General features: G+C 35.6%; 1 protein-coding gene across 8 annotated transcripts in view; it reads right to left on the minus strand.

The window, feature by feature from the left end:
• Positions 1-1,781: 1,781 nt before the first annotated feature.
• Positions 1,782-23,281, minus strand: part of ATP11C (ATPase phospholipid transporting 11C) — an 81,801-nt gene continuing 60,301 nt past the window's right edge. For 4 of the 8 annotated variants that reach the window (XM_072430850.1, XM_072430854.1, XM_072430855.1 and 1 more), the window contains 10 exons: positions 22,897-22,999; positions 22,371-22,516; positions 20,613-20,672; positions 18,821-18,948; positions 17,602-17,737; positions 15,508-15,573; positions 14,729-14,832; positions 14,452-14,605; positions 11,746-11,840; positions 1,782-8,304 (listed from right to left, as the gene is read on the minus strand). In XM_072430850.1, coding sequence (XP_072286951.1) covers positions 8,277-8,304; positions 11,746-11,840; positions 14,452-14,605; positions 14,729-14,832; positions 15,508-15,573; positions 17,602-17,737; positions 18,821-18,948; positions 20,613-20,672; positions 22,371-22,516; positions 22,897-22,999 — 1,020 coding nt within the window. In that variant the 3' untranslated portion in view covers positions 1,782-8,276. Of the gene's footprint in view, positions 8,305-11,738; positions 11,841-12,416; positions 12,508-14,451; positions 14,606-14,728; positions 14,833-15,507; positions 15,574-17,601; positions 17,738-18,820; positions 18,949-19,289; positions 19,492-20,612; positions 20,673-22,370; positions 22,517-22,896; positions 23,000-23,281 lie in introns of those variants that run through there. The other 4 variants (XM_072430849.1, XM_072430852.1, XM_072430848.1 and 1 more) reach the window with 4 other exon arrangements.

Below are 23,281 nucleotides of genomic sequence, written 5' to 3' on the forward strand. Positions count from 1 at the left end.
CCTGAGCCTGCGATGCATACCAGAGACGTGGTCTGCGGTTTTGGCCAGTGTGCCCCCTTAAGTGGGGTTGTTCTTCTGCGGACTATTGGCTGATGGCTGATTTCTGTTTCTTTTGAGATCTTTTTGAATAGCTTACCAGACTTAAATAAACTTCTACAATCTTCTTTTGGAAGGTTTTAGAAAGCTCTTTAGTTCACACCATGGCATTCACTTGAACCTCAACAGTCCGGAACACATCAAACTAAATGTCCGAGGTGTAAATAAGGCAATCATGTGCACCTCATGTGATACACCTCTGTGTGATTTGAGCCATTTTAAGTGGGAATAAGTGGGGGTGTTGTAATTTAGTCCCCATCAGAAATTGCATTTTCATAGAATTACATTTCACACAAAATTTTGAAATGTCTTTTCATAAGTTTTTATTGTTTAGTTGTATAATTTGAATCTCCCAGTGTTGTTACAATTGAGATAAAATGTCCTAATTTGTTCACATGACTGTAAATCAGTTAGCCCCTACTTTATGCATTAATAAAACAACAGCTCAGTTACATGTGTTATCATAGACGAAAAGAGTGTTTTACAGAACATAAAAGGAGAGCTAAGAAAATGAATATTCCTTGTAACATCTTAGGAAACCCAAACAGCAACAGCGGGTTACTGAGGATTTCAAGGTGGGAATGATCACTAGATATTCAGTAGTGAGATTCCTAGAAACAAGAAGGGAATTTGTATGGTCAACTTCAACTCTAAAAAAATCTGGTTCATAAAAGGTACTGTAGCAACAAAAAATTAAATGCTTCTCTTGTACCTCATGCATAAAAGTGCAACACTCAGCTCTAAAGGTGTCAACTATTACCTCTGGGCAGGACATGCAAAGCATCAGCTTTGGCGGCCAGGGAAACCCAGCAAATCTCAGCTTTCCTTGCTACTGCGTACATGGAAGAGGAAAAAGAGAAATAAGATAGCGGCACCCAGTGCTGAAACGCGAATAGATGAGCAACGTAGGTTAAACTCTGCTTTAATCTGTACTCCTATTGGCTCCTTCTACCTTGAAGCCCTGTTCTTGAACCTCCAGGCTCTCAGCTTCTGTCTTCCTCCTGGCCCTGTATCATGTGCCTCCTTGCAGTCTCCTTACCTCAAAAGAGTAGTATGCTCTGCAGACACACTCCATCTGTAGGTGAAGGTTGAAACATCATCTGAGATACCTGAGCTGCAGCACTCCCTCTGGTGGTAGGTATCAGTACCGACCTGTCACATGATCTTCCCTATATAATAAGTTACTGGCAACACAAAGTTGCCTGAACAAAAGATTCCAGCCTCTGCTCTCCAGGAGTTCATGTGTGTCCCTAGTTCCTGACCATAAATATTCCAATGATCCTCTACAATGCTACAACCTGGCTTCACGTACTAGTACTGCACCTTTGTATGTCTGTTTAGTATCTGATCCCAGATCCATTCTGGCTACCTCTTGATTGCTGCCTGTGTTGACCTTGGCCTGTTTGAAGGTCTGGATTATTTAGAGACCCACAATAATGCAGAAAGAGAAACTGATTGACATGCCAGGCCTTCTAGCTCAATCCACTGGGGCTTGAACCCAATATTTTGCACATGGATAGGCAGGCCAGTTAGGCTGCTCTCAAATAGTGGTGAAGGTGAGGGACCCCCAAGCCTCCGTGTGTACAAAATTTTTTTTTTGTTAATCTGTTATTGTTTATGTTTATTTTACTTTTTTTTATCTGTTGTACACTATAAATTTTTATAAAAGCAAAGAAGAGAAAGTATAAAAATCTGAATATTTTATTGTAAGAATCATTATTATAAAACATTTTGCAAGAATCGCAGACATACATTCAATTATTTATTTCCCATTGCAAAGTTGGGTTCTCAAAACCATTTTCTTGACAGGGATATATTAAACTTCTTTACATAATTATGCTTTATACCACATTTCATGCAGTTGCAGCAGTCATAAAGGTAAAAACAGGCTGATTTTACATGCATTTTGTAGGTCAAGATTTGCAGCATTATGGCAAACAGAGAAGATGAAGCTGAAGAGAGACATAACAAAGCACAAATATGACATATGTATACCTTATATATTCTGGAGGCACAGATTGGGTTAGTATGTACAAGCTACAGCTCCATCACAGCAAATCTGCCAAATAAACCCTATAAGTATTAATGAGACATATTTACATACACTTATGAGGTTTTAACACTGCTTGGACATGGACAGTTCATAGGACAGCATCCCATAAGAACATAAGAACCACAGAGGTATTTATTCCTATGTAATGCGGTCCTAATAGAAAATAATAGGAAGCTGTTCACAAGTTAGCTAGCTGCATTGAGTACATAGTAAATGTTTTGAATAATGGATGCACTGTCCTGGTATAGTGTATTAGTAGCTCAGTATCACAAGATGATCACAAACCAGTGATTTATGTTATTACTTTCCATGATAAAAAGGATGCCTAACAAAATCAGATATGGCAAGCTTGAAACCAGTAATCTGGAGTATGTAGTTTGCAGATCTACCCAATCGACTAAGTAAAAAACAGAAAAATAAACATTAACTTGCAAGTAAGAGATGTGAGGACTAGAAGCAGTGTTTAGAGACTCAGACTTACATGCAAGTAACACAAAGTATTCGTATCCAGTTATTAGAACTTATATTTTACTGATGCAAAAATGTAATAATTTGTTGGTGTAATGACAAAGAAATCCTTTAAATTATGTCACATGATACAATTATTACTAATGCATACTAGGGCTGCATCCTACTGTACATGCAGGATCAGGACAACTATACAATGATTTTTATTCTTAGCTTCACTTGAAGCAATCTGACCAAGTAAAACACACGAAAAAACAAAAAAAAAAACATCCGCAAGTCTGAGGAACTCATTTCTGGAGGATTTGCAATTCAGTGAGCAAGGCCCTATCTAGAAACATACTTGTATAATGGTCATGCAAAGATCATAGTAGCTACCAAGGATGTCATTATGGGGAAGTTATCAGGCTGTATTTGGCTGTCAACAAAATCCATAATTGAGGGCTAATAACATAGTTTAACTTGGCTGCAAATCAGTTGGCATATAGTGAGTAGCCACGGTTGGGAAAGGGATCCGGAGGCACACAATGGCAGTATATATTTCAATATAAAATTCTATAGAATGCATCTACAAGCTCAGCTAACAGTTACATTTATTATTGGAAACTTGGAGGGGGGGGGGGGGGTTCTTCCAGCTGCTGTGTAGGCATAGCTGCAACATTTTTGGATTGTTAGTGACCTCTGGTTTATTCTGTGCATAGCTCAGTGGTCATAGAACTTCCAAACCTCCCCTATAACTAGATAAAAGGGCAAAGCACGAAACAGTCTTGCCCAGTCATTTCCCTGACAGTTGCATTGAGTAAACAAGTAACAAGTGTTTTGTATAAATGTTCAGGATAGAGAAAGGATTACAAGTGGGGTACTACTTCTTAACTATATACCTGATTCCTGGCAAAAATCAATGCTATTCATAAAAAGATCTTTCTTTAAGGGAATGATTAAATTATGTTCCACTTAGAGCAGCTGCACAATCATCAACTCCTCCTAACGCCAAGGAGAGAAAATGAAACACTGCATATAATAGCACAATAAGAATAATGCAAAATCTAACACATTTGCCTATATAGATGCATGCACTACTGGTAACCCCAGCATAGCCTTCTTCCATGCACATCATAACTCGCTCCTTTTCTGGAAATGTAATTACTGTCTATGCTGACTGCTTTCCTGCCTCTTCCTACTTTCCACCCCACTGTCACCAACAACTTAGAGCCTGTAAAGATCTGCTGATATCACATCCAAGATGGCAGCATCCAGTAGCAATCTCAAGGCATTTAGGACTCAATCAATAGTTATTTTTGTAAAACGAATGGTCTAAGCAACATGGTCTAATTAAAAGCCATGCAAAGACCACAAAACGCCACAAATTTTTTTTTCTGACAAGGACTGAGCTACAAATATGAATACAGAATGTCATAACCTACATTAATAATGCAGATTTTGTATTGTCACTTATTAAACAACATGTACTTGGCTTCATGTTTATCAGCCACAAACAGGCACAAGGTATGCCCAAGAAAGATGCAACATCACAGTTGGCTAAGCAGCATGTGGCTTATGAACTACATTTTGAAAAACAAATATGTAATGACAATAGACAACATTAAATAACTGATATTAGCAGGGGTTCCACAAGACCTTGAAATATTTTATAGGTTCTTCAGGGGTAAAAGTAAAAAAAAAATAGCGAAAGGCTAAACTAAACGTGGACCAAAGGAGTAGCAATCTCTTCCTATATCTCTAGATTATCAATAAGACCAACAATAGAAATATTGATTGTGAAAAGAATATTAGAGAAGATATATATACACATCTTGCCAGGTAATAGTCAACCATTATAAGCAGTTTCTAAATGCATGTTATGTAAAAATAAAGACCCCCCATGTATTTAAAATCAACATTGGCAATACTGTTGTATTTGTGAATAGAAACACACAGTCTGCATGCAAAACACCATTTTCAAATAAAATTTTAAATATGTATCATTTTTCCTAATAGAAAAATAAAAAAAGGGGGGGGGGTATAAACATGCATACAGCCAACAATGGTAAAATATAGGCAAAAAAGAAAATACACACACAAACAGGACATATTACAATAGGTTACCCTCATGGCTAGAAATGTGCATTTCACTTATTTTTGCATTGTTTACAAAGTTATCGGCCACCATCAATCACTGAATTTAAATTCACTAGCCTTGCAGCCAGGAAAGATATACCTAATTACAGAGAAGAGAATGAAGATAAAGCATAGCACACAGAGGCAATAGGGTACAGTTCTAAAATCAGACTAGAGCAGTCTGTTCATTTTGACATGTCTTTCAAAATTGCATGATTACATGGTGTTTAGTAAAGTCTTTTGAAAAAAAAGTACAATATTATAAAGCACCCTGTGCTCTCCTGGCATCATATACATATTTACAGTCAGATAAAATCAACATACATACATTAACATACATTTGTATCAATTTGTTGCAACCACTTTAGAGGGGTTTTTCAAGCTCAGTATAAAGTTGGCACTCCAGAGATACATATGGGCATGCCAAACTTGTATTTTCTGTGCCACATGCAGCCTACCAACAATTTATTTGTGGTCCTTGGCAAGTTTAGGACTCTTATAGGAATAAAGCCCCAATACTGCGGAGAAAAAGCCTACATTTCCCTATGTAATCTTCCAACTAATTACAGAAAATGTGTTCTGCAGCCTTTACTGTTGAATAAATAAATATGTAATCACTGTGGTATCGAACTACTAATATTGGCAAGTTATATTAGAAGAACTATTTAGTCAATTGAATTCAACTGTATGCTTTTAATTGAATTCTATTCTTCTTGCTGCAAAACATCACTTTAAAAAGAACTAGGCCATGTATGAAAAATACCTAGCTTATCAAGGATCTACATTTAGCTCCTTGCAGCCATTCAACTTCACCTTTTCCTTTTGCATAGAAAAACAGGAAAATGTAAAAGACATTGAGGGAAGCATTCTCATCCTAACCCAGACAATTCAAGCCTTTAAAGTTTACTTTTTTACCTTTATGGGCATTTGAATGGGCAGTAACACCATTACCAGCACTCACATGTTCAAGTCATGCCCAAGCAGTTAAAGAGAAATGTGAGATAGAATGTAGATCAATACAGACAGCAAAAGAAACACTACAAAGTTTGTGACTTGCAATTAAGGGAATCTTTGTTGGTGGGAAAATGTAACAATGTTCCACAAATAAATGCAGAGATGGTGAGTTGTACTAGGTTTAAAGGCTGAATCAATGTTATCTTAAGATTTATAATAATTATAAAATGAATTCTAATATTTGGATGATGTGTAACTCCAAATCAAATTTTCAGATCCTGGAAAACCTCTTTAAAATGTAACATACATACAATAACATGTCAGGGAAAATTATTAAAGACAATTTTTATCAAAATCACGTCAGGAACCATATATTTAACAAAGCAATGCATAGAGCCATAAAACTGTGCCATTGGTTTGCCTTTTAATCATTTGTGTGTTCAGGACAATGGGAATTGGTGTTGATGGGTTTAAACTTTGTACACTGGTATTAGCCTCCTCCAACAGATTTTGTTGTATAGAACTTAATGTGTGGCAACGTCTTTCAACTCGTATTTCTGTGTCTCTTCAAGAGCTTAATGAAAAATACAAAATAAAAGTAGAAAACCATCTACCTGCTTTAAGTCAGGCCTTTATTTTTGCAGAATACATTTTATATTAGGTAAAGAATATTGGAAGATGGCGGGATTAGGGTGACTCAGTGTGTGCACTTTTTTTGTTGTTGCCATTTGTGGTTTTGCAGATTTTTTCTAGGTGCACTTACATTTTTTTTTACAAAACCCCAAAACACTTGGTAAATGAGTTAAATTCTGCAATAACTGGCCCTTCTGTAAGTATATCAGTGGTTCTTCTGCAAGTATAACTGTGGTAGACATATAAGAAATTAGGCTTGTATGGAGCAGGAAAGGCAGTGAATAATTCAATCTTATGTCAACAGTTCTGTGACATGTCAGTTCTCTATAACTCATAGAAAACATTGTGCTTCATAGGGCAATAAGGAGCATACTTTGTCAAAGTGAATTATTATATTAACCTTTTTAATGACAAAATACAAATAATCTTGCACAATCAGGGCGGTATGCTACATGTAAACAGGCAAGGACATTTTTTACATTTTTTTTTTTAGCATCAACAGTTAAAATTTTACCACATATGAGGATTTAAAAGCCATTGTATTGAAGGACATTTGACATTTTCCCCAATATTTGAAAGAAAAAAAAAACATTAAAAAAGTGCAAAGCCTAAGCATAAACAAAGAAATGAACATAGAGGTTTCTTTCTGTCACATTCTGAGCCTCATTACAAATGTGTGGCCTTAATCACATACATAAGCAGTGGAAATGCAATTGCGTAGAAGCTCTCAAACTTAAGAGATTTCAGGTAACACAAGCTAAACACAATATAAAATCCAAATCAGACAAAATGGGGAAAAATACATAAAGTTATGCATTCTATATATATATTGGTAATGTCTGGAATGGTTTTGATGGAATAATTACACCTATAGTGTAAGTGAGATTACGTGTAAACTCAAAGATCATTGTGCGTTAGACACATTGGAAGTTAGTGGCGTCATATGATCACATTTAAAACATTTTGCAGCCTATACCCTCAAATAAATACCTTGTTTTGACACCCTATATAAAAATATACCTTTTAATAAATAGATTACATTTTCAGTTAATAACTGTGTACTTAAGTCTATCAGAAACTCTCCTAAGATTGCACAGACTATTACCAAGGATAGTCTACCTAATTTGGTTGCTAGATGTGTTAGTGCCAAATCACAAAAAATAAAAATCACAACAGAACATATTAAAAAGTCAGCCACACAAAGATTTAAAAAATGATGTGGCAGCAAGTTTTGGCAAATATACAGTGGTAAAAATAGGAAATTAAATAACAAATGCAGTGCAATTTAGAATCTAAAATACAAACATGTATAGGAAATATATGCATACTATGGGTATATTGGACATTAAGCCTGCTGTAGATTAAAAATTTGTTTTGAATAAATCTAAAATATGAATTCCTGGAAAACAGATAAAAAAAAATATGGAACAATTGCGCCATGTAGAGGAAACAAAGTACTGAATAGTCTGTGGTAAAATGTTGATAAAAATACATTTTGTAAATGTCAAGGAATGTTCAATATTTTGCATAAAGGGAAGTTATTATATACAGCACATGCACCAGAGATTTTGGCAGGAAATACTGGGGAAATAGCAGCACTGCCTTAATGATCCAGAGAAATATTACAACTCTGAAGGTGTCGTTTCCCGGTCTCTCAAGTAGAAATGTCAACTTTGTATTGCAGGCTTCTCTAATGTTCTTTGTGATATTGGCTGAATGTTAAACAATTGTTCTTTCTGTGGTTTTTGTTCAGAATACTGACAAATAACTCAATGGGTTGTAAAGATTTATTTCCAACACTTCCAGTGTACAGTTTGCATTGTAAGCCCTTAGTGGCTGGACTTGCAGTGTTAAGAGTGCCTATGTTGAAGGTTTCAGGATGACAAATAGGGGCTTAGTTTGTATTCTTCCATCCTCACTGAAGAGAAGTAACCATTCTCCATGTATTTGTAGGACGTTAACTTTGGTAACTGAAACTCCAACTTCTGGAAAACAAGAATCAAAATAATATTAACAAATAATTATTCTTTGGAAAAGTTATTTAAAAACAGGAATTTTGCTAGCAGCTAGCATGTCTCAGCAAATATTAATAGGATTGTAGGGAGCAAGCTGTATATTTTATATATATATATATATATATATATATATATATATATATATATATATATATATATATATCTATATCTGAAACATTTTGGTGATAGGTCTGCAACCTATCAGGCAACAGGAACAGGAACAGGCAACCAACACACCCAGAATTCAGATGCCAGACTTCAACTGTGGATTTAGTGGTGAAAATCCCAGCACTGCCTCCTTATCTGTTGGCTCCATCTAGCAAAAACGCACATGATCCAATATGGACTAATATCTAATGTATATCTAATATCTGTGGAAGAAGTAATGTCCCTCCTTTTATTTATTATGCTGCCTGTATGTATAATTCCTATGTATGTCTATTCTACTAGATATTTAGGCTATTTCCAGTACTTGACGAATATGAAATATTGACAAGGAACATTTATTCCACTATAAAATCTATACAAAACACAATATGTTATTTTACAATAAGTAAATGTTAAAAAAAAAACCTCCAGATATGAGGCGTGTTCTCCCTCTGAACCAGGTAAATATCATTACACTGAAACAAGCCTGGTGAGCAGGTATTTTAATTATAAACATGGTCTAACTAAACTAAAATAATATGACATCCAGCACACAGGCCAAATCCATTATTTTGGATTTGGAGAAGGTCAAAGCATCACTGGGGGTGCGGTCATTAATGAACATACATATTGCTGGGTCCTGGTGCACAAGGATTTCGTAAATGGAGAGTTTTTTTTTTTTAATTCTTTGCAAATGCCCCAATACACAAAATCGCTTCAGCTTGCTTTTTGTTTGCGATGGCCAGTGCTAGCTACTACAGGCACATATAACTGGGCATACCACTGACAGATAATGTGAGCTGCCATTACTAAACTTATTCTAAAGAATGCTAATTGCCTGCATATGAAGCTGATATTTTGGTTTTAGTCACACACTTAGTCTTTGTACACAGGTCAGATGTTTGCCACCCAAGGCAAATGGTAGGGTGCTTCTCGGGTGACAATCTGACATGTGTACGGCAGTCTCCCGGCCGCCATTCATCATCCATGGTCACAGATTAATGAACGACTGATCAGGAAAGTCTGCAATACATTCCTATAGAAGAGAACTCAGCGAGGTACTACTAGCTCATATCACCCGTTTCTCCATAAGAAAAAATGGCACTGTGTGTACAGCGCTTGTTTGTTTATCTGTCACTAGAAATGATCAGTCATCTGACATCTAATCAGGGCTTTAAACAAGCCCACAGAAACTTTTGTAGCAAATTGTGTCAATTAGCTGAACAGCTAACAGGTGTGTCACATAATGGTGAACAGGCACATACATTTAGAACCTAAGGCTACCTAAGGCTCGCCTCAGGGCTAGTATCAGATGAGAATCTGAACAGCAGCCAACAGATGTTGTTCATGGATCCTGGTGAACCCATGAAAGTCCAATGACCACAATGCAAGAAAAGGGAAGAGAGCCACTTGCTCCTTCTCCTTTCTCCCCTATCCATAAAGCAGAATGGCGCTGTATGTACAGTGCTTGTCCATGCTTCTTTTAGTCTTTTGTCATTGAAAAGGATTGTGAAAGATCTGTTCCAACTACAAAAATCTTTGTAGTTTAGGAAAGCACGGACACAATGATGTGGCAAACTAGAGGCAACAGGGCTATTTACAGAGTTGGGCTTCTGTATTCCAAGTCCTGTATGCAGCCGGTTTGGCTATTACATACATAGTTAGGATTCTTATCACATTTAAAAAGCTTTTTTTTAAAACATATTTTTTAGTGTTAAGCTCATCCATGGACTCCTGTAGATAAAAACTGAAAGATAGCAAACTGCTTCTAGGTTAAAGATTTAATATGCTGCAGTAAAGCACAGACAGCTAAAAGCACCACTAAAGGATGTACTCCACCTACCAGTAACATTAGGGAGTGAATGTCCTAAGGATATGCTTCTGTCCGGGCAAATAAAGAATCTACACACAATGAAGGCTTGGGGGGATTCTTTTTTTCAATATAACAATCACTGATTCTGTGTTTGTCTGTGTTTCTGTGCTAAAATACCATGGAAATCTTCAGCAAAGGATTTGTAAAAATAAAAATAAACTATACTGGTAGATGGAGTCTGTTTAAACTTTGTTTACATAATTGGTATATCTCCCTGGGTACTTTGTGCAGAAACCAGTAAATAACAAGTGCCATTCACCAAACTTTTTGCTGCAATAGGCATTCTGTTCTTTTGTTTAATAGTGATATGGGAGAGGGAAAGACTGAGAAATCAGAAAGGTTTACATGTACACCTCAGAAAGCATTTCAGATGAGGTGAAGCTGTATTTATGCCTCCAATAGGATATTCCCATTGTAACAGTTTTGGTGTTGAAGCAAATAATATATCAAATATAAAATCAACAACTAGTGCTTTATTTTGTTGGTCTGAAAAACATTCACAATTAGGACCCTAAGTAGCTTTGTTCAGCAGCAGCTCCATAAAGAACAAATAGGGAGCTGCGTAGGGTCGCTCGATCCCGAAGCAGATCCGATTCTGCTTTTAAACTTGATGCTGATATTAAAAAAAAATATACCATTATTAATGGGACTAGGATTAGGTTGTTGTAGTTGTTGAACAGTTGTATTCATCAAAAAAAAAAAAAAAATATAAATAAAAAAAAAAAATTATATATATATATATATATATATATAAAACAATTCATATGTGTAGCTAGAGTATGTGAACTCTATTTGATTAATCTATTTTGTCTTTGTTGTCAGGTTTAGTCACTGCCTTGAATCATTGTTACCTTGTTGTGTGTGATCATTCAGCCGGCTGTTAGGCTGCTTATAAGGTCAATGAGATAGGCAATTTATTAGGCCTGCAAATGGCAGGCAGACAACAGGATTCACGGGAAAGTTAAAGGAGAAGAAAAGGAGATGGCCAGGTATACTGACAGAGGAAAAGAGTGCTAAGACATAGCTGAAAGAATAGGCTGTGCCAGTGCTAACAAAGGACTCTCCTGCAACAGGGCACATGAAAAGCATATAAAGTAATTTATGGAAAAGAAAGAAACAGTTAGTAGTAAAAGTACTAGATTTCTTCCTCTTTATGATCTCTCAGACTTGATGACAAATCTGATCCTGGACAAAGTTACAGAAGCAACATTATGTAGTGCAATTTATAAATACCAATTATGTAAACAGTGATATTAAAACAGCTCATTAGGTCAGAGATGCTTAAGTCATTTGGAAGCTTTAACCCACCCCAAAATCAGGCATCAATCAGCAGGAGATTAGATTTGATTGGCTTAGTCATTTAATTTGACTTATGACTCGGTACCTCTTACAATACATTAGACTCATCTGAGAATGTTCTTAAAAGGAGAGGCCTGACAGTTGAACGGGTAGACTCTGAACCACCTGCTCTGGTGCTCATTTTTCTCTAGAATGGTGATACAAACAAACACAAAAGTGATGGTGAATATGTTGAATTATAACTCTTCTTCCTCAAAGGGGTTCTCCAGTTACATTTTTAATTAAAAAGAAACCCGTTGTGAAATACAGATTTGTAGACAGATACTCTTTCTGATAAAGTTAATTGCCTGGCATTTAGAAGTTCTAATTAATTTGGATGCATTCTTTTACCCATCAATGATTTAGGAAGTATGACGTAGCTAATCCATCCCAAAACCATGCAATTAGTTTTCAGAAAGATGTCAGCAATGGAAGATTATGCACTTACCTTCATCTATGTAAGAGACAAGGTAAGGCTTCACATAAAACACAGTATTGCCTGCAAGTCCCCTCGTTTTGAGGGCAATGTGGAGGTTTACTTTGTCTCTAATAATTATTAAGGTCTTTTACATTAATTTATTAACGTCATTTTTACATTACAGGAAAATAAACAACACAACAAACCATTCTGTTATACAAATACCAACGCTTACACATTTAACAAAAGTTTAACAGAAAAGGAATGAAAAAGTAAAGCAAAGCTAGTTAAGTAAAACAAGTTCACCTTAATCACTCCAAGGGAAACTGTGATTGCTTGAAGTTTGGGAAAGCATGAAAATAGTAGATGTTCCTGAAGAGGGCAAGTGTTTTGTTACCTGCTCCATGGCAGCACAGGAATAAAGGGAAGGCAGCAGGATCAGTAAGGAAAGACAAGATAGAGGATTAAACAGACACTGAAGGAATAAATAAGGGAAGCAGATACAACCACAGAGCAATTCTTTTTGTGCCCATAACAGGAAGCAAATGACTGCACAATGCAATTTGTGTAACAGTCTTGCTGTGTATGGAGTAAAAATTATTGCAACAGAACCCTTGTTAACCACTGAAATGCTGAATGAGGCAGTTGAAAGATCAAAGAATGAAAATAAGTGGGCAACATAATATACCATCGAGTATGATGTATAGTATAAGTGAATCAACAAGACATGCATGAAAGGAAACATGACCTCCAAGGGGTCTCACAGGACCAACAAGAGTCAAGTCGACATATGAAAGGAAATAATTTCAATATCACGTGAAAAAAAAAAAAAAAAATTATTTCAAACGGCAGGAAAAAAAGGAACCTTTTTCCTGGCACGGGAGTTCTTTCTCGTATCTACTCTGCCATGTATGACAGCCAGAGATCTACTTTTTTTTTTGTTTTGTTTTTTTTAATTAAAGTGGACCTAAAGTCAACATTTTCACTTTCCATAAAAGGGTAGACGGTAGTGTATGGGAGTGTAGAGCTTCACAGGATACCAACAACACGCATCTTGGGAGGCTCTGGCTATTTCTTTTTGCGCATGCCCGATCTTGGGCATTTTTTCACTTAGGGGAAAAGAGATGCCAATCTCACACATACGCAGTGAGCACGGCTCTTTTTTTTTAACCCTTTACAGCGGGCTACGTCACCCGATCCCACACCTGTGCAGTGCGTGATCGGGCGATATAGCAAGAAGAAGACAAAAGGGAAGACTGAAGATGGTACGCCCAGCGCATCCCCCATGCCAGGATGAAGAGGAACTCTAGGACGACACCGGACTGGAACAGGAAGGTCCAGCGCCTTGGATCTGTGGCATTAAAAGTGTTTTTTTTTTTTCTCAGTTTAGTTCTGCTTTAAAAAAAGGAAGCCTCTGTACTTATTTTGTAGAGAATAGTCTTAACAAAACATTGTAGCATAGCAGAAAAGATGTATTTATCATTTGCCATGATTTACTACATATTAATTAGTGCATACTGTATACACAGGATTACAGAGTGCTACAGCTACCTTAACCTTCAACACAACAATTATTTGTATGGGAATCTATTTTTATTCAGCCAAAAGACTTTCCCCCCCCCATTTAAAAATCTGTACATCCATTTCCAATCAGGTGCACTTTTAGTCTTCTCTACAGTGTCCTGTAAGGATGTTGAGTTAAGCAGGAAAAACAATGAGCACTGAAAGGAACAAATAGGGTGAAGAATTCCTCTTGAATTGAGTGATGTGGCAGCATAGATCATAAATATTTACCATGATAAGCTTATAAATCCATCTGAACATACAGTTTAAGTGCTCAACCCAGAATTTTTTTTAAGCTGGGTGGGAAGAAATTTTAGGCAGGTGGTGGCCCCTCTATTGTGACCGAACTCATCAGTAACCACCCAAAAACAGCCGGGTGATTGCTGAAAAATGCCGGGTGGTGCGCCTGGCTAAAAAGGGCTGGGGAAAACACTGAGTTTTAAATTATTATTTCAACATGATAAATATTTTATAAGTAAACATGCACAATACTACTTAATAAAATTTTGTTCTCTTTACATAATGTATCATCATTAGCTAACACGTCAAAAGAACTTGAGTAACATATGTTAGTTATATATTATTTAATGCTCTCCACCAGTATTATTCATACATTCAGGAATAGATCAATGAGTCATGAATTTGAGCTGAAATTTATGTCATCCTAACTACTTTCCAAACTGGAAAGACAGAAGCCAAACGCAAACATTTTTGCCTAAACACAGCGTACAATAAACGTAACTTCTTTGGTTAACAAAGAAAGTGTATATAGCCTTACCTTGTGCCCTGTAGTTCTGATATTTTTCAAAACTATTATTAAGATTTCTGGATACAAGCTGACGAAAATCAGTAGAATTATAGCAAGCCAAATAGACACTGATGTCAGCATGTGGGAAAATACAAAGTACATTCGTTGCTGCTTAAGGAAAGGCCTAAAAAATATAAGAAAAATGTAAATATTTATGCAAGATGTGTCCATCACAAAACACTCAACTCTATCCAAAAAATTGCATGTGTTAAAAAATAATATAAACAAACAAATTTTACACACTTACCAAATGATACCTCCCCAAAATATGGAGAAAATTACGTAAAAGGCCAGTGAGCCCCATATAACCAAATGGTTCATCCAGGTCCAGTATCGAGTATCTAATGCAAGCTGGAAAAAAAAAGATAAATAAAAAAACATTTCTAACAATACATATTTTTATTTTTTAGGCTTAAGACGCATACACACGTGCAGTTCTTGTCGTTGGAAAGGATCTTTAAGAGCGGCACCCTGCTGCGCGCTCTCCCTCTTCCCTTGCATTAGGATCGCGCGTCGTTTATCGTTCGTGGATCCGCCAGGTCGGATCCACGGACGATGAATGACGCGGGCTGTACACAAGCCAGACTCTCGCCCGATATCTGGCCGAAGCTGATTATCGGGCGAGAAAAATTTGACGTGTGTACATAGCTTAAGTCTGCATGGACTGTGTTCAAACCACCAATGTTTGAAATTCCAATTTATTCCAATGGACATGCCTCAGTCTTTTTTGGTGAAGCCCCCATGGCTGGCACCTTGCCAGCCATTAAGCGCTCCAACGGCAATGGTGTTTCAAATAAATGTGACAACTGGCAGCAGTTAGTGGTATCAATACTGCTCACTACCTCCCCTATTTATTCCCAATGGGACTGCCGCGGGGAGATGTTACATGCTACATTTTACAGAGGGGCAGCTGTTCCTGGCGTAAGGAAGCGATAAACACAGCAGTAAGCAAGCTGGCAAACAGTTCAAAAGTAATTGCCCTATGAGTATTTTGGATTTAGAAGTATTTATAGTTCATACACTTACCTTTAATGTAACTGTAAACACTAATGTAGTGAAAATTATTGTTCCAAAAGACCAGTTTCCAAACACCTAAAAAAGACAATATTCTAATTATGATTTGGAGTAACATTAGCCCGACGAATTTACACCTGGACTCATGTAACTTCATGTGTTAGATAGGGATGTTATATAAAAGAAAAAATATGACACTGCCCTGGAGATAGGTCAATTGCAATCAAATGCAGAAAAACTTTAAAAAAAGATTTATAGTGGCACTTGTAGAAAAATCTCATCAATGCAATAAATGTCTTTTCATTTTAGCTGTAAAACCAAACCAAAGACAAAATCCAAATATAAAATTTACTTGCTGAAAGATGTATAACTTAACATATTTTAAAAAAAGATAAAGAAATAAAACTAATACTACTAATAATAACAGGAGCCACACAATATATATAATAATTATCGACTCTATAACAGCAAGTTATAGTAGATCGACTATATAACAGCAAGTCTTAATATAATAAACCGACGAAAGATGTTTTACTTTGATAAGACTTTTATATTTTCAAAGTTCCTTTTTTTAGTTTATTATAAGTTATTAAAAAAAATTAGCAGGACCGCTGCTATTAAATATTTGGATACCAATGTTACAATTTTTTGGCTGTTGTGTGAATTAAGAACATATCCAGATATTTATCTACAAATGATCTAGACTACTATGTTCATGCAAAGGTATCTATCAAGAAATAAAATATCCTTGAAGGCAACCTTAAGAGAAATGAGTACATACAGAGCCATGGCATAGTCATTTGTATTTAACATGGGGAAAATATGTTTTGTGTATTTATAGAATCAATGAAAAGTTGGGGGACATAAAACTTCCAATACTAGACATTTCTAAGTTTAAATAAAATACATAAAATCCCAAAACGTTTTGACAGCAGTGGGTTCAATATGTGAAATACTAATGACTATAGAGTACACACTCTAGTTTAACAATAGGAGGTCAAGGAAAGATGCTTACCAATGCGGTCATGATCTGGATGCTGACATTAAAATAGGAAGTGAAATGTAAAAAAAATTCTTTTGTTTTATAATAAAACAACCCCACCAAAATAAGAAAAATCTAAACCTCATGAAAATCCGAATAATAAAGTTATTTCACAAATGCTTTAAGTTTTCAGCTCCAAAAACAATATTAAACATTTTTAGGGGATGATAAAGGAAGTCTTGTGGGCAATCCCTATTATGACTCAATATACCATATATAGGAAAAAAAATGAATGCAAGAGATAGAAGATAGGCTAGGCAATAGACATGTCTTCTGCTGCAACACCCTTTCTTTTTTTTTATTAATAAATAATATCTTTATTAAATCAAGAATGTAAATGGCCCCAAAAGTTCAAATGATATCCTTTCATGTTAACAATACACAGTGGCTGTATATTACCCATTTAAGGCAGAACAAAATCCCCACGACTTACCTATTCCTGTTCTAATGCACGGCACTGCCATCTTCCTTCTTTCTAGAGATGATCTTCGGCCTTCTTGGTTGACTGTGCTGGATTGACGAAACTGCCAGGAATCTATTAATTCCCAGCAAGCGCAAGAGAAGCAGGGACTATTGGAGTTCCCTGGCAACCAGAGCTGAGCTGTGCAAGCGATTGACAATTTCCCAGAGCGATAAGGCAGGTAAGAGGGTTTAATACAGAATGGGCATCACCTGTCCCTTTCTGCAATAGCCACCTGCCTGATCTTGTATTCTGCAAAGTGGGATTGTTCCACTTTAAAATATGTTTAGAAACGGTAAACAAGCATAAGATCCAGAGCAGTACAAAACATGTAGTACAAGCAGTACAATAATGTCATACAAACACAAATGTTCCAAAACTGCTACTTCTAAAAATGGCTGGATTATAAAAGTTCTATAAATCCCTATAAACTCTGGTTTAATTGAGGCTGAAAATACGATGCCCCTACAGAGATGTTCACAATGTTCACAGAAATTGGCATAATCTCGGTCCATCCAGTTTAAAACTTAACTGTAAATTACAATCTTTAAAAAGCTAAAAAAATTTTTGAATTTTGTGCTCATTAGTACTAAATGTAGCATACCTGCCCATTGCCTTCCAGTGATGGATTCTGGAATAGAAGGTAAACACCAAAGAAGAAAACTAGTCCTTCAAAAGCCCCCAGCAAAGTCCAGTATAGGAACGGCAACCACTGTAACATAGCGTTGTCAGATATTCTCCTGTAATTATAACAAGAAACAGAAGTTAGGACTTCACTGAAAGCAGTAAATATAACCTGAGAATGGTAAACTTCAGTTATATATATATATATATATATATATATATATATAGATATATATATATATATATATATATATATATATATATATATATATATATATATAGCCAGGACACTATCTGTATGGAGCTTGCAGGTTCTCCCCATGTCTGCGTGGGTTTTCTCCGGGTTTTATCCAACATCCCAAAAACATGCAGTTATGTTAATTGGCTTCCACCCAAACTGACCTTGGACTGTATTAAAGACATATGACTATGATAGGGAAATTAGATTGTGAGCCCCTTTGAGGGACAGCTATGACATGACTATGGACTTTGTACAGAGCTGCGTAATATGATGACGCTAAATGAATACTGTGTAATAATATTATTAATTTTTGTTTATTATTATATAACCAATATATAACAAACATTATATTTTTGTTCTGGGTTATTATTTTTTTGGAGGGTCTCTGAACAACAAGTGTTCTCACAAAGCATGTTTGGATATTGCAGAAAGCAAGTTAACAAGTAGGTAGTAAACTGAAAATAATCCACATATTCATATTGTTTGAATGAAACTACACTTTCCTAGCCTTTGAAGAAAACACAAGTTGGTGTAAGGGTATGGGTGAGGTTTCTGTATGAACAAAACGGAATGAATATGTTTATCCTAGTAGTTACTGGCATCTTTGTACAGACACCATTATGGCAGCACAGGTACATTAAATTTTCATGCTCTGCTTTTTCTCAACAGAACAAAGCCATAAAAGTGAGTCATCAAAAAGGTAAACAGGTCTTAACAAATATATTATGCAGCACTAAAATGTAAAGCTTTTAAATACACTGCTGTTGTCTTCTATAGTGCTGTACAAACACATATAGATACAGAAGTACGGGGTAAAACACATATAGAATAACTAATCTGAAGATTACATACTGGTTCATACGGCCTATCATAATGTAGCAAATAGCAAAACACAATAGAGACAACTCTGTGCACATAGGTTTAACAGTTATTTTTAAATAACAATTCTCATACATACATATATAATTTAGGGTTTGCTAAAAGTGTATCAGTACTGATGTGTTGTTCCAGCAGACTGTAAGCCAGGATTGGTAGAGATGTGAAACAGATGTTGTACATGGTCAGGTAAGCAGCATCATAAAGTGGCTACAATACAAACAAGAGAATGTTCAGAAAAAAAAAAACAAGATGGCAGTCAAATAAATATACAGGTAGTCCCAGGGTTACATATGAGAAAGGGCCTGTAGGTTTGTTCTTAAGTTGAATTTGTAAGTCAGAACAGGTACATTATTTTAATAAATGCAATTAGGACAGATGTTTGTCTCAACATATTATTAGGCAGCATGATGTCAGTTACTGTATAAAATCCTTACTGTGAGCTAATCACAAACAAAGCAAAAAAAAAAAAAAAAAAAATATATATATATATATAAATAAATAAAACTTTATGGAGTCTAAACATTTATTAACTTCTGGAGGAAGCTGTGCTTTAATATGCAAAAAGAAAGAACTGCAGAGTTTGTCTTGGTCATTAAAGAGTTACAAGAGGTGGCAAAAGAGCTCAATCTCAGCTGTCTTTAGCAAAAGCTTTCTTCTGCAAGCCATGCAAACCGCCCCCTCCCCTCTTCAAGCCTCCTTCCTGCACAGGAGCGAACTCTGTATGTGGGATGTCCTTAACCCGGGGACTACCTGTAAGCATAATGTGTTTTTAAAGCACACCAAATCGTACCTCAATCTCATTCTTAAAAACAAAAATTAGGCAAGCATCAGATTTGTTGTAATCAGCTAAAGCATCTTTAATAGTATCTGTAGAAGTTTTTAATTTATCCCGGTCATGGTAGTAAACACTGTTTAATATTACAGAACAAGATGACCGATTGAATATAACCATTACAAGCTACCCCTGATCAAGGATACCATTTTTAAAGCTCTTGAAAAGGGCTTTATGCTGACCAACTTTAGCTCTCAGCTTTTCCAGATGCCCTAATAAAATCTTCAGAGAAAACAAAAGTAAATATAGGGTCTATTATCGCTATGCAAGTGTCAGAACCTTCACTACTGTGCAGAGAATCGTAGCGAGAAGGTCACCTTAAATAAAGGGCTGTTCCACACTGTGTTAACTAACTTGAAATGCAATACTTTCTTTCATTTTACTGTTTAGGGACATTTAGATTCCTTTTTAAATGTGACTACTGTGTATTTATGATGTGAAAACCTAGGTAGTGTCCCCCTACATGACTTTCTAATTATGTTCAGAGTAGGAAGCCAAAACATGTTGCCAGCATTACAGCAGTTTAACATTAAGTTATGCATTTACATTCCAGCAAACAGTAATCATGTTCAATTATGTCTTGCATATCTGAATGGTTGTAATCCTGTCTGTTTTCTATGACCTAAGCTTTGTTTTAGGCCAAAATCACCCCTGAAGTATATAGTCATAGTATAGTCGGATGCTAAAATTAATCACTCTAATGTAGGTTCAAAGATTATTTTAAAGTGACCAGCATGATGGATAAATGTAAGGTAAAATAGTTTATCAATGAAAACATAATAAAGTCTTTTCTAAATAGGAGCTTTAAGATTTTCCTGTTGTTTTAACAGTGTGACAAAACCATAAGCTCTGCTAGATGATTAATGATAGAATGATGAAATTGTTGGCTTTGCAGCTGTGATGACATAACTCTCACCCCACCAAAGCCCATAACCTCATGGTAAGAGTGATTCAAACTAGCCTCACTGCTATGGTTCTGTGTCAATTACATCATTAATAAACAAGGAGCCAAAATTCTACAAAATATAATCATACATACCTGCTGAGAAAATCCACAGAAGAACTGATATAAAAACTGGGGCAGAATGAAACACAAGTTCTGGAATAAAATAAAACTCTGTAAACAAAAAAGTCCTGGAAAGAGATCTATATACAGCTGTAGAAGTACAGAAAAACAGTTACTTAATAATTGCCTATTACTAAATGACATCATTTAATAACTTGTGGCTTTTTACCAAATTAGCTTTCAAAATACACAACCACAAACAAGGCTATGAACACTTTAAAATTCCACAAAAGTAACTGTTTTATTAGCACAAATAATGCAAGAACAATTCTTCACAAAATAACTGTTTACCTACTTATTGTGCTATCATATGTAGACCTAGTCTTTCTTTCTTCAAGGCTGGAATCCTTTCACATAAAACATGGGGATTATGTACCGTGTTTCCCCGAAAATAAGACACTGTCTTATATTTTTTTCTTATTTTCGGGGTAGGTCTTATATTAGGGCAGGTTTACAAAATAGTGCTAGGTCTTACTTTCGGGGTAGGTCTTATTTTTGGGGAAACACGGTATAAACATCCCTATATATACATACATATACATACATACATACATACACACATCTTGCTTTTGTATTACTTCACAAATACCATAAGCAAATATAGGAGTGCTTGCTGCAGAAGTAAAAATATAAATATCGTTGCCCCTCGGCGTGTTAACTGCATTTATCGGGGCGAATCTTTGGGCTCCTTCAAATCTTTATTAACATCTACTCAATGCGGCCCACAGCCCACAGTCTGATTCCCAGTGTTCTTAAAATCTCTTGCTTCTCACCCTGATCCGGAGTTGGCTTACCAGGGTCCAAGATATTTACCTGATAGAGGAATCTAGATCTCTATTGATACGGCAGGTAAATTCATTTTTTCTTATTGCAACACTTATAAAACCCTGGTTAATACTACATCTTGAGGTTTCTTTATTATATGCCTATACTGTATGGATACTGTAGAAAGTCATGGTTCATTTTTGTTGCTATGTTGTCCGTTTAACCCTACTTTTATGTGTGGTTATGCTTATGTTCACTATCAGATACTTCTAATTTGTTTTTGTAACATTTTCTCAATAAAGATTAGGGTGAAAAAAAAAATATAAATAGTACATATAAAAGGTCTTGAGGATCTATTGATGCAATGTGTTTTTTTTTTTCAACTCAGTGTACATATGTCTCCTGTGAGATTCTTCTTCCTTCTGCTGCAGCCACTAATAAAATAAGATGCAACGACTGCTGTGACTGCAATGACCACTGATACAAATGCTACTTTTAATTGATTATTGCTACCACAGCCAGTAGAAAATCCTAACTTGCTTAATGTACTATACAGGCTTGAAATCTGACATTCAAATACTTTAATTACTTTAAAAATAATTTAAAAAAGTTATTAGAATATAGTAGTTATAACTGCACAGCCTGTATTCCAAAAAACATGTATATTTTCCAGAAAAGTACAAATAAAAGCCAAAGCCTAATTTAATATTGTGAAGAGTTACATTTAGCAGAGGGGAATGGAGAAAACATATGTGAGGTTCACTTTAAATACATCAAAGCCACACTGCCAACTTAACAAATTATTCTGCCCATTTAATGAACCAGTCAAGTAAAACCTCTGAAACTGATCCCTTCAAAGGATATGTCCTATGGTGTAAATGATTTGTGGCCTACAAATCTGACTAAAAGGTAATGTTCTGTCCTCTGCATTATCATTAACAATGGTAATAATTACAAGGATCTTACCTTATAAAAGAAATACTGTACAAGGTGAGCTATTCGTACATAATACAAATGCCCATGTGCTAAAAGAAGTTTCTTTAAGTGCTTAAATTTTGGCACAGCATAATCACTGTTTCTTGATGCTTGGCGGCCTTCTTTTCCTTTAATGCCTGAAATAGTGAAAGAACAAAAATGTACAGACAGGAAGGTAGTATGGGAAGAAGTACACAGTTTCAAATATGGCCACCAGGTTCAGAAACCCTAGGGGACATATGTAAGGTTAATACAAGGTACTTGAGTGTCAGATCTTGATGTGTAGGACCACACATTTGTTTAATAAATGCATACCTAATCGTATCATTTCACACTATACAAGCACTAGAAATATAAGATTTCCTATACACTTGATAACTTTTATTGCCTTTAATATTCTGGGTACTTTGATGATTTATATGGTCAAGGCCCCAGGCCATAGTTTGTGTTTTACATTTGTAACCCTAATTTTTTCCTCATCTTTGGAAAGAATTAATCGAAATTGTTACATCCTTACCTATTCCCACATGTGCTTCTAAAATCATGCTAACATCATTTGCTCCATCCCCCACAGACAATGTGATAGGGTTCCCTTTGGTATTTTTCACCATTTTAACAATCTGAAATAAGAGGAGGAAAACATTGTGAGCCAGAAAATAAACAGACAGGCAAAACAGCAGGATTTAAAGAGTTATGCTAATCAAATGTCTATGCAAGGTACTGTTGTTGAAAACAGGCCTGGAAATATTTTGCAAATCTGTTAGCAAATAGTAATGTATTTACCAACCACAATAATTACAGTGTTATACCACCCGCATATAAAATTCTGACAGAATGACAAAATGTATTTTTAGAAATACATAGGTCATTACATACACATAATATATGTACATTTCCTGCTA

Source organism: Pyxicephalus adspersus, chromosome Z (assembly GCF_032062135.1).
Source record: "Pyxicephalus adspersus chromosome Z, UCB_Pads_2.0, whole genome shotgun sequence".
NCBI lineage: Eukaryota > Metazoa > Chordata > Amphibia > Anura > Pyxicephalidae > Pyxicephalus > Pyxicephalus adspersus.